This window comes from Lissotriton vulgaris, chromosome 2_1, assembly GCF_964263255.1.
Source record: "Lissotriton vulgaris chromosome 2_1, aLisVul1.2, whole genome shotgun sequence".
In the NCBI taxonomy this organism is placed as follows: Eukaryota; Metazoa; Chordata; class Amphibia; order Caudata; family Salamandridae; genus Lissotriton; species Lissotriton vulgaris.
In genome coordinates, this window is record NC_141687.1 from 206,437,214 (window position 1) to 206,449,505 (window position 12,292).

General features: G+C 43.8%; 1 protein-coding gene across 2 annotated transcripts in view; it reads left to right on the forward strand.

The window, feature by feature from the left end:
• LOC147729838 (protein unc-45 homolog B-like) overlaps positions 1 to 7,293 on the forward strand; it is a 93,552-nt gene extending 86,259 nt beyond the window's left edge. For both annotated transcript variants that reach the window (XM_086954740.1, XM_086954741.1), the window contains exon 20: positions 2,775 to 7,293. In XM_086954740.1, coding sequence (XP_086810866.1) covers positions 2,775 to 3,035 — 261 coding nt within the window. In that variant the 3' untranslated portion in view covers positions 3,036 to 7,293. The remainder of the gene's footprint in view (positions 1 to 2,774) is intronic.
• Positions 7,294 to 12,292: the final 4,999 nt, after the last annotated feature.

Below are 12,292 nucleotides of genomic sequence, written 5' to 3' on the forward strand. Positions count from 1 at the left end.
CACGTTATCAACGTCTGAGAAAAATCGTCATAGTTGCTTGCGATGAGGTGTCTCACTGTGCCAACCTACCCCATGGTCAGATTAGCACTGGTAGGGAGAATTGGAAGCTGTCTTATTGTCCTTTACCCTTTCAGGTGTACAAGATCCATCGCATTTGCAAAGAAGCTGGCATCTGTTGTGAACTGACAAATCGAATGTTCAATAATAAAAGCTGAATCAATTTGGAAAAAACAATTAAAATAAAACATAACAATTGTAAATCTCATTCCTTGTAAGGGAAGATAGTTCTAATGTTAAAGCAGAAAAAAAGATTTGACGAGACAAAGGTAGAGAATTAATTAACAGGAGGAACTGGGGTCCAGGAGGGACAAGTGCCAAAAAAGAAGGAGAAATTAACACATTTTAAAAATGGGTGACACAGGGTGGTTGTTGGAGGTTGTTCCTTCCAAAAAACAAGAGAAGAAGGGGGGAGACAGAGAAAAAAGGAAGAAGGGAGGGAAAAAAGGATGGAGGGATAGGGATCGGAGGTCTTTGGGTCACCCCTGGAGCAGAGATTGTAAATTAGTGTCACTTGAAGTGGGAAGGGGTGCATGGTGAAGAAAAAAGGATCTATTCATACTTTCGACATAAAGCAACCCAGGGCAGCCATTATCCAGAATATTGTGATTTACTCTTTAAAGAAAGCATGTAAAGACAATTTTTAAAAACAGACCTGCTATGAATTAGTTTCTGGGTTCTAGTGAATGACATCAGTCTTAAAAAGCAATTAAACAGTTTACGTAAATGGTTTCCCAGAATTGGCACTCTATGAATTTGTTATTCCAAGAAATCAACACAATCCTTTTTAAAAGGCTGGCTAACTGAAACTCCCAAGTGTGTGCACTATTGGTACAGTCACATGGTTTAAAATGATTAAAGACCCGGCGGCGTGGGTAGGTCGAGCGGCTGATTACACGGGAAAATAGAACCATATTTTGGATGTCTGAACCCGATGTACAATCCGTTGGGTACTGTTGTTGCATATGCACTTGACCATTTAGGCAGAAGCAGCGCAACACAAGTACACTACCACAAGGAGTACCTTTTCCTTGTTGTAAGATCTTATTTTTGCATACTATATACCTAGATAGATCCTATAAAAAGTAGACAGTTGTTCGTTGAAGATAATTTCTTTATTAAGGTCCTGAAGAATCGCGAGTCACTGCACACAGGGGAGAAACATGTCGACCGTTCAGAGCACTCACTGACCTTTACTCATTCAGGAAACATAACATTCCAGTGAGTACAGGCTAATCCCTCTTTTTTATTAAAGCTGGGGACTCCCAGAATAAACCTGATCCTGGTACTCCTAGCTTTATTTTAACTCACACATCCGTCTACGCTCTTCTGGCCCCACACCCGCACTTCACCTGACGGCAGTTGGATAAAAGATCTCCGCCAAAGTGCCCCTCTTTGAGGTGTTGCCCGTTGGGTATTGCACCGCCGACCCAACGAGAAGCAGCCCAGATGATGAAGCATGACACTCGAAAGGGTGTGTGAGGTCATTACATCCAACATTATAGATGCCCATCTGTAAGATTCAACAAGACCTTACAGTATCCATACACCAACGTGACACGTACATTCATCCATTTGAGGAACAGCCCAGCACTCTTTGTAACACTAACGAGATTTGGTCTCACTGTAACTTAGAGAAAGTGTCATGATTAACAATATCCTGTCTTCATTGAGTGGGAAGTTGACTGGTGGCACTGTTATCACCAGGTGTACCGATCCAGCACCCTTTTTTAAATGTATTTGCATAGTGGAGACACTGTTCTCTATGCTGGAATACAGGTGGACAACCGTATGTCTCCCTGTGGGGTGTTGTGGTGCCTCAAAAGTGCAGAGGGGGGGCTTCTGTTCCTCCTACTACATATTCAGTGTTGTCACCAGGTGGTACCCTGATTGGTCACATCCATTGCCTGTATCCTGATCGAGTGAGCTCCAATGGGAAGAGTTATTTAACCCATTACTGTTAGATTAACATTAATTGCCAACCTTGTACACCTAGAGAACACCTGACAGTAAATATAAATACAATTAAAAGGATGCAATGAAGGCACAGGCATACTTTTTACTGTAATCTAACACTCAACATAGTAAGGAATTGATGTTGTTGACTATTTGTAGTACGGGAAACATCCTTTACGACGCAACTTTTACAATGCAGTGCCTTTACGATGCAACTTTTACAAGGCAAACCATTACAACGCATTGCGCTGGGGGGCGCTCTGGGATAGGGAATACGTTTAATTTACTATCCAACACCTTCCCTAGTGTCCACGGGGACTGGAGTTGGAATAGTAAATTAACTATTCACTATCCAGCACCCCAAAGCACTATGCGTTGTAAAGGTTTTCGTTGTAAATACCGCGTTGTAAAGGCATGCGTGGTAAAAGTATGCATTGTAACGTCATACATCCTTGCAGTGCTCACTATCCTTTTCTTTAAGAAACCGGCAATGCCAATGATTGCGTACAGCCCCTGGTATGAAGTGGGAAATGATCCCTAGTGAGACACTGTTTTTTAATAAATGCCACGTATTGCAGCTGTCATGCTGATGGCCATGTTGGGCACTTAAATGGCATTAACTGCAAGCAGTATTATTTCATGAAGGCAATGCTACCATGGTGAAGATTGTTATTTTTAATTTATTCAAAGTCCTGGTCTAGAACTTGATCAATGTAGCATCGTCCTATTGTGACTGTTTAATTCCTGTCTGTCCCTTCCAGACTAACCAATGGGTGGAAATCATGCAACGGCTGTGCCTGAGCGAGGATCTGCAAGTGCAGCACCGCGGCGTGGTGATCGCCTACAACCTTATCAACGCGGACAAGGAGCTGGCCAAGAAGCTGGTGGAATGTGAGATGCTGGAGATCCTGACAGTCATAGGCAAGCAGGAGGACAACCCCAAGAAGCAGCACATCATCAACGTAGCACGCGAAGCCTTGATCAAATGCATGGATTACGGGCTTATTAAGCCCGTCTCCTAAGCGTACAAAGGATGGATTCATCTAGCACCATTCCCAGGACCCTGCAGGGCTTGTTGGACTCTGACGATAATCTGCTTTTTACGTGCACCAAAGAAACTGTGAAAGACAGGCACTTTCTGACCGTGACCCCTCGGTGAGGGAGGAGACTTGTATACTGCAACACCATAAAGTGAATATAAATGTATGCACCTAACACAACTGCAATCCAAACAAAATCAGTTTTTGGGCCTATTCTGTATGTGTCACACTAAACTGGCTCATAAATGTGTCATTAATGAGGAAGCATCAGTATTTGCCATGCACGGAGTTGAACATGTGTTCTTCCTCAATGTATTTGTTTAATGCCATTGACCACGTATTTTATTTAACCATGACTCTAGATGAATCAAGGTGTCAAAAAGGTCCCAGCTAGACCGTTCCTAGTCATGTCAGGTCCAATGCTGCCATGTCACCTACCTTACCTCTCACCTACCCACCTAGGTTCTTCCACAGTGGCAGTTCTCCGTTCCTTCACATGGGTGCCACAGAACTGCACATCTTGGGTATCAGAGTCAAGAGGCCTGGAGCAGAGTGACCGCCCTTGTTATGCTTATGCTTACACTTCCTTCCTGGCCTTTTCTGGGCAGTCTGCACTGCAGTGACATAGTTTGTCACTTGGAAGCATCAAATTCATCATCAACAAATAAAGACTGGTTGATTATTTTCGTCCAAATAATATGAGTGGTTACTTCCTGCAGGCAAAGTACTATTGTCCTTCTGTGATTGTCTCCTGGCAGGCAGAACCCCCACCCAAACCCCTCAGTTGAAAGAAGTTTTCTTGCGTAAGTCTTGCTTCTTCACATATGGTGCTTAAAGTTATCATTTAGTCTGTTTCCGTGCACTTAGATATTGTAGCAGAAAAAGAGACCAGCACATGGACATGTGGTCATCTCCTCGAAGTTAGACAATGTTAGGACTCAGGACGTGGACATCTGAGCCATTAGACATCTCCATGCAGCTGCAGTCCCAAATAGGAGCCTTGAACACAGGCTGCTACATGGGGGAGCAGAACTCTAAGAAGTAGCCAGGGCTTTTCTCTGGTTTATTCAGCAAGTACCTTTGCACGACCAGAACCTCATAAGTACATATTTGAATTATCCACAATCCTTTCAGAAGCATAATAAATAACAGAAAAAACTGCTCTGTTATTCCAGAGCAGTTGATCCTTCTACCGCAGATCAGATCTTATCATCCCCCACATATATGGCAAGATTAATTTGCTAGGACAGGGGTACCAAACATTTTCACTTCTCTGGACCCCCGCTTAATCATTACTGGAATCCGGGGAGACCCACTGAATCCTTAATGGAATCAGGATGACCCCAGCTTAAGCAATTTCATTGATTTAAACCGTAAAACAATACCCCAAAAACATGGAAACAAACATTTATCAAACAAATACACAAATGATTAACCCCTTTGAAGCGTCGAACGTTCAGCGCCCAGTGCTGAACGTTCGAATAACGGGTGCGGTCCCGTCGGCCAACATTTGTGCGCAGCACTGGCAAGGTAGTACACGCGACGACCGTTGGCCGACGGCAGCGCTTAAGGGGTTAAATATTTTTTTTGTGCTCACAAATATATTCAGTTCCTATATTCATTTTGATGCACTAGCACTGCTCACACAGGCCAGTAAGGGGATAACAGTTTTTAGCCTCCTTTTTCAAATTACTTCACATGACGTTATAAAATGCTAATTTTTATATTTTGCTTCTTGATATGTTTATACATTAATCTGTAAATTTTGTTAATTTTTGAAGCAGCCGCATACCCCTGAGAAGGCGTTGCGGACCTGAGGTTAAGAACCACTGAGCTAAGACCCCTCTGTTGCAGGCCCAATGCCACCGGCATGCTGAAGCTGCAGAGGGAAGAACAGCCATCCTAAACTCTGAAGCAAGCTTTCTGCAGCCAACACACCAAAACAAGTGGCATTCCTGTTTCATGGCTCATGAACATGTTGCCAACATTATCAGCCTGCCATCTGCCCCTCAAACTGGCTGTGAGTGTACCTCCGGCTGCAAAGAGTGTACCTCCTACTACAGAGTGTAGTTACAAAGAAGCCTCTCCAGCTCTTAAAAGATGCCCCCAGCTCAAACTCTATACCAGTGAAACATCACTCAAAAGACTATTACATACAGGTCCCCTGATACTGAAGTGAGACATCACCATGACTCACTGAGATTTGTATGTTACTTATGTACATATACATGCCATTCACTAGCTCCCCTCATCCCAACTGCCCTCTTCCACGCCTTTTTTTATTAGCATTTCTATAGCCCCTTTGACCATTAAAATAGTATCGGAACGCTTTAAGAAACCAGCAACATAAGCCCTTATGGCCAACCTTCTTACTTTTGCACAGAGTTTAATCTTGAACTGCTCCTGCTGCAAATAAATAAAAACACACAAAAATTCAAGCCAGATTCAGCCTTCAACTAATGGTCTTTACACCCCTTCCATAGCCGACCGCTTAGCGCCTCAACCCAATGCTGATCTTTGGAAGGGACCAGGATGTATGGTCGAATGAATGGTGGCCGCCATCCCTGGGAACATGCCCGGTCCCCTCTCATTCAGCCAGAAATTTAGGGGTTATCTTTGATACCTCGCTGGCAATGACCCTTCAGGTCAACAGAACGGTGGCTAGTTGCTGGGGAATTATCAAAATTCTCTTACGAATAGTGCAGTACCTTTCTCCCCAAGCTAGGAAACAGACAGTAGTTGCGTTGGTCGGTTCAAGATTGGATTACTGCAACTCACTATATGCAGAGATCAATAAGGGACTGATTCAGCGCCTCCAAATAGTACAGAACGCGGCCGCAAGATTTGTATTAGACATTCCCCGCTCCTCCTCTGCGACACTAGCCAGAAAGAGCCTCCACTGGCTTCCTATAGAGCACCGTATCTCCTTTAAAATCATTTGCCTGGTGCACAGGGCTCTGAAAGCTGGAACATCTGATGGGCTGGGTTCTCTTCTCTCTGGCTATGTCCCTAGCAGATGTTTATCACAACATAATCTTTTGGTGATCCCTCGGACTAAGAAGTCCAGATGGGGAGGAAGAGCCTTCTCCATAGTTGCTCAGCGTCTTTGGAATTAACTTCCATTGGAACTTAAGTCCCTATCCTCTTTGCCCCTTTTTAAAAAGGCTCTTAAAACATGGTGTTTCAAGAAAGCTTATCAGTAATCTAACTCTCTGGACATGAAAATAATTTTGGGTTAGGCGCCTTGATTCCCGATGGGCTGAGTCTGCGCGTTATAAATTTGCTTTCATTTCATTTCAATGTTAGTCTCCAAGTGTACAGTTATCTAGGGCCATATGTAGGTAATCTCTATTTACCGATTCTAAAATACCAAATTTTACCGATTCGGTATTTAAGAATCGGTAAATAGTATGTAGGTAAAAGTTCGGTAAATTTTACTGATTCGCTAATATTCAGTATTACCGATTAGGTATTTACCGATTCGGTAATTTCTATTCCTTCCTATGGGCCTGGAGGCCCATAGGAATGAATGGGAAGCCATTCACTATTACCGATTTGGTAAATACCGAATCGGTAATCGGGGGAACATATTCAAGGGTGGCAGGGTGTCACATTGACACCCTGTTGCACCCCTGAATCGTGCATATGTGCACATGTGGCACACATCTGCCACATGGCTCTTTTAAAAAAGCACAAAATTGCTTTTTTAAAGGTTTTCGATATTTACCACCAACTTGTAGTTGGTGGTAAATAACGAATCCTTAAATCAAAAATGCACTCACTTGAGCGCTCCCTACATAGGATTTAAGTATTCGGTAATTTACTGATTCAGTATTTTAAGGATTCGGTAATTTACCGATTCCTTAAATTACTGAATCAGTAAATTACTGAATCCTTAAATCCAGCCACCTACAATGGAAAAAGGTAAATACCGGTCGGTAACAGCAAATTTACCGATTTTTGACCGTTACCGACCGGTATTAAGCTACCTACATATGGCCCTATGTCTTTCGGGAGCCTGCGGCTTCTGGAAACTGTTTACATATCATCGGGAAAAACCAAGCAGTACCCACAGTAAAAGTGCCAACCCTTGAACTAAAGTTAGTATCCAGCACATACTATTTATTTCCAAATGCCACCTTTTTAGAAAGTGTGTCTCATGGTCTGTTTTGTATGATTTTCTGATGTATGGATGTATATGAAATGTTCAAACTGAAATAAAAATGAATCATCACTTTCAGATTTTGCTTGTGTATTTATAGGAAAACGTGCACACTTATGAAAGGGACTATTCTTAAGAATCCTACACAATTCGCTGTGAATGGCAATTGGTTTTATCGGTGCCTGTATCTTGAAGTGTTGTATATTCATTTACGGATTCCGCTGCATTTTGTCTTCGGAGTGATTGTTGTGTATTGTGTCCACAACCCACACCTTCGTGAGTTTGTGAAACCAGTTAAATGTTGTGTGTGCGAGAAGAGGTGCCTTATCCTGCATTGTGAAAGTGTTTTCAATGTGCAGTTGTCTCATTAGAGGTGGTTGTGCTTTACCACCCCGCCCCCTTTTTGCGAGGATTCACCCCGGATGTCATGTGCCTTAAATACAGTTCAGAATCACTTATTTGATTTATTAGTGGAGCTGCCCTTATCGAGCGCCGTGCCCTTCCTGTGAGTGCACCCTTGTTTACCTTTATTAGCGAGTGTGGTATATTTTAAGCCCCAACACACGCCTCTGCTTTCAACATCCATAAGTCTTTTTGTGGAGGGTAAATTAATTTGCACCGGGTCTGCCACGGTTTTGCCCTGTACAAAAAATAAGTTGTGTATGTGAGAGTCATATCTTGCCATCCATTCCAATACTTGGCCAGTTTTGCATGTTTACTTCTGTAAAGTTATCCAAGGGGATCAACGTAGCTTGAGCTTAATTATTGTCCTGTTCACACATACAATTGCCAAATTAGTGTTAGCTCCGTTCCAGATTTTTTATGTTGTATGCATCAACAACGTATCTCAGGCAACTAGTTTAAAAAAAAATCTCAGTAGCATATTGGGTGAGGTTGGCAATTACTACGGTTGCTTCTGAGGCCCGTCCATTTCCTGACATTGTTTTTAGGTCTCGCCTAGAGTTGCTGCACTCTTTCGTAGCTCGCTCACCGAGGTTTAATGCAGCCTTGAGGCCCATAGGAATCAGTGGCAATTACCGAATCGGTAAATACCGATTCGGTAAAATTACAGAATAGTCAATGGTGGCAGGGTGTCACTTTGACACCCTGTTACACCCCTGATTCAGGCTTGTGTCCCTTAGGGCATTTATGTGTGTCACATGGCACAGGTGTACATGCACAGGTGTACATGCACAGATTTGCATGTACACAGGTATTCATTATTTACCACCAACTAATAGTTGGTGGTAAATAACGAATTCTTAAGGCCCTGTGGCACTGTTTTCAGTGCCACCTACATCTCGAATTACCGATTCGGTAAATATACCGATTCGGTAATTTACAGCATCGGTAAATTTACTGATTCGGTAAATTTACCGAATTGTAATTTTTAAGCCCCCTACATCTCAAAATCCAAATACCGGTCGGTAACGGCCGAAATCGGCCGTTACCGACCAGTATTTAGCGACCTACATCTGGCCCTTAGTATCACCAGAGATGTAGAAGAGGGGAGACACACAGTATAACATCCCTTAGAGGCACAGACATTAATAGTGGGGTACAATGTCACCTGCACAACACACAAGCATCACCACAGAAGTCAGAAATACTCCTAGTGGGATCTGCCGTCGCCAAGAGAGGACAAGTCCTGAGTTAAAGGTCACTTTCCTGGAGACCAATAATTAAGGGGGCAGCAGCAACGGAGCCAGGTAAAGGGGCTGTAAGATGCACAATGGATCAGGCCAAATATTTATAATTTCCCTTATTCTGAGTGAATGAATAACTTATCATGTGTGTAGTGCCTAGTGTGTCACGCTTTATTAAAGCACCTCCGGTCCGAGCCACAGTCCTGCATCCTGCGGCTCTTTGCAGACCAGAAGTCATGCTCTTTCAGGCCTGCAGCCCTTGAATGGAGCACCAACATGTGGGTGTGCAGTGCACGGCACTGACACACCACAACCACAGGAACCAGGAATGGGGATGTGCGCTCTCACGCCGTGAATGGAGCACAGCCCGGGTGTGTGCAGTGCAGGACACTCCCACACCATGATGAGCACAGACACGAGGACAGTGGCTGCGCTCTCTCAGGTCCTGAATGGAACCTCAGCATGGTAGAGAGAGTACCATGCACAACCTTCCCACACAAGACAGCTGCCTGTACAGGAACGCTATGTTGTGGGATTATGATTGATGTCAAAATTTATTTACACACATGACTAACCTCAGCGGACAGTACGAGTCTGCACCTTAGGCCGAGGCCGAGGCTGACTGAAACCCACGGCCCTGACGTGGAGTCTCCAGCAGCCTGGTCCAGTTGCACAGCATCAGGATTAGAGGCACATCCCTAGTCTGCACCAAGAAAGAAAGAACAGGAACATTTATGGTGGCAAACAACCAGTGGGTATTGTTTATTATTGATCAGGGCTTGACGATTTATATTGTGCTTACTACCCCTATATATGGCTCTAAAGCACGTAACTACATGGACAACAAGCTACGCCATAAAGGATGTATGGCTGAAAGGGTGTTGGCTTTAATGCATCCCATGCCTGAAATCTTGCCGGTATAGGTGTTGTTAGCCAAGCATGAATCCAAGTCTTATTCTGCTTATTTGTCATTGGTCAAGCCAGAGACACCGTCCCAGGAACTCTGTGAAGTTTGGGACCAAAACGGTGCCTGGCTGCACAAGGTGACAGACTCTCATCCAGCCCCTCCACCCTGCTTGAAGGCAAAAGGTTGACAGAAGCCTGGAGTTATGCTGTGCTAAGAAGGAAGAAGTCTCCAGGGCCACTTGTGAGCACTGCGCCGGAATGAATGGACTGTCCATGTGAATGGGAATGGTACTTTACGCTGATATAACACTGCAGTGACCGCTCCAATGTTTGTTGTTTTGTTCCTGTTTTAATCATAACATACTTTCTGATGTTACTATATAGTTCTGGGATCATTTACTGAGAGGTTTCTTGATTCTGCTGTTGTGCTGATACTACTGGTCCATAGCAAACATTTTTCAAAGTAGTCTTCCAACTCAAATCTGCACTTAAGGTGTAGCAAAGCTGTCTTAGAGAAGCAGTGTTTACCTGAATATGTCAGGCATATGACTGTGTGGCTGGAGAATTTGCCCCACCAAACGCTCGGTTTCCTAGACATCTTGCATAGGGTTAAAGTTCTTGGATCTGCTCATTTTTTGTCCTTCATGTCATTATGAGTCCGGGGGCTAACACAGTTAACACAAAACAACCTGTTGAAAAATAACAACCAATGAGTCAGTAGTTGTATTGTTAGTTTGTATAGTGAAAATGGTTTTCCGAAGACTCAAGTAAGCGCATAAAAATATAATTAACAGCGGAGCAAACTTCTCTCACTTGCATAAAAGCGAAAACCTGGCTTGTGAAGTGAGTACCAGGGAGCCGGAGCAATTCCATGGGGGAAGGCCCTGGAAAAAGAAGTTCACAAAACAGCTCTTAAGCTCTTGCTTTAAGAACAAATGCGCACATAGGGGTCCAAAGGGAACAGCGAGTGGTACTAAACTTTGTGCCAAAGCAAAGCATCAGCAGAAGTAAGGAGAGAGGACCAGAGAGCAGGACATGGAAAGGTCATGGCTGTAGGAACTAGCAAGCAGATGAGCTTGGTTCAAGTGAGGCAATTGACTCATAGCAAAGAACGAAATTAAAGATAAAGGCCCTTCCTTCTGCTTTCAGGTATGAGCGCTCCACTTTGCGGAAATGTAATCTTTTTACACTTCACAGCAACATTTCTGGGGAGGCCTCTTAGTCCAAATCAGCCCTAGCTTAGAGTGTAAGGAAACAGCAGTGAAGGGCCTGCATTGTGTCTGCGGAAGCATGTAGAAATGCCTGGGTTCCTGCAGGAAGTATAGTGTCACAAGAGGAGACAAGGTAACTAGGCGCTACTAGAATGAGACCATGTCTGGCTACTAGAACAGAGACCAAGCAGCGACCATAAAGGAGAAGGCAGCAGGAGCACCAGGCCAGTGGCGTAACATAGGCATCCGTAGCACCTGTGGTGTGGGGGGGCAAGCTCCAAGGGCTCCTTCAGCGCAATACCCTGGCTGGAGACCTCCTGATTGCGTCCAGAAGGGGCCCCTTCCACTTATCTTGCAGGGGAGCCCCCTAAAGATTCGTTACGCCCCTCATGTGCCACATTCTGCAGCACATACCTCAGGGAATTGTTTTTGTACAGGAAGGTGTCCCTTCCTTCACAAAAACACTCCTGCTGGCAACGCAGGCACCCATGCACAATGGTGCAAAGGTGCCTGCATTGGCACTAGGCTGCCAATTGTGCACCAGTGCTGGGAAAAGTGAGGAATGTGCTGTATTGTGATAAATACTGCACATTCCTGCTTGCTGCACTGCGTTCCATTACTTATTCATAAATATGGCCCTTAATGCTGGGACAAGATCTTGCGTTGAATACGGACCTTCCATAGGCACATATCAGTCATATCAGGCTCATTGTTACTTTATCTCTCATGAATACTAAGAGTTCCATATGATTTCTAACTGTTCAGAGTCTTTATAAAAGATCTTAACATTGATAAATGGAGCAATATTTTCTTTATTACCATTGGATTACAAGTGATCAGCCTTAGGCCCTCATGGTATGCATGTGTGTATAGGTGTTTGTAGAACAAAAGGTAGAACCTAACTGGAGAGCAATAAAACACTGAATATGGGTATGAGTCCTGAGTTACAAATCAAGATCGTTTGCACTTTAGCAAGATTTTTGTGTGTGGTAAATCCTCTATTAGAAAATTGAAAAGTTGAGAGCTCTATTGACGATAATAGAGTTGCTCCTGGCTTATTACAGCTGGCATAAGCCCGGACCTCAAACATTTCAATGTTTGTCTTCATGTTTCTCCCTTTTTAATTTATAACATTCTACCCTTAGTTGGTGGAATGTTATAGTAGCCTTATGGTCCTCTGCCTCAGGCTTTACCGTTCTTTAAAGGCCCTCACCCCCCTTATAGGCCCTCGCTGCTATAACTCAGGTTCAGGGCCTTTAACAACCCGCATAGCCGTTGGCAGTGGGATATAAGGCTATATTAGAAAATTGGAAT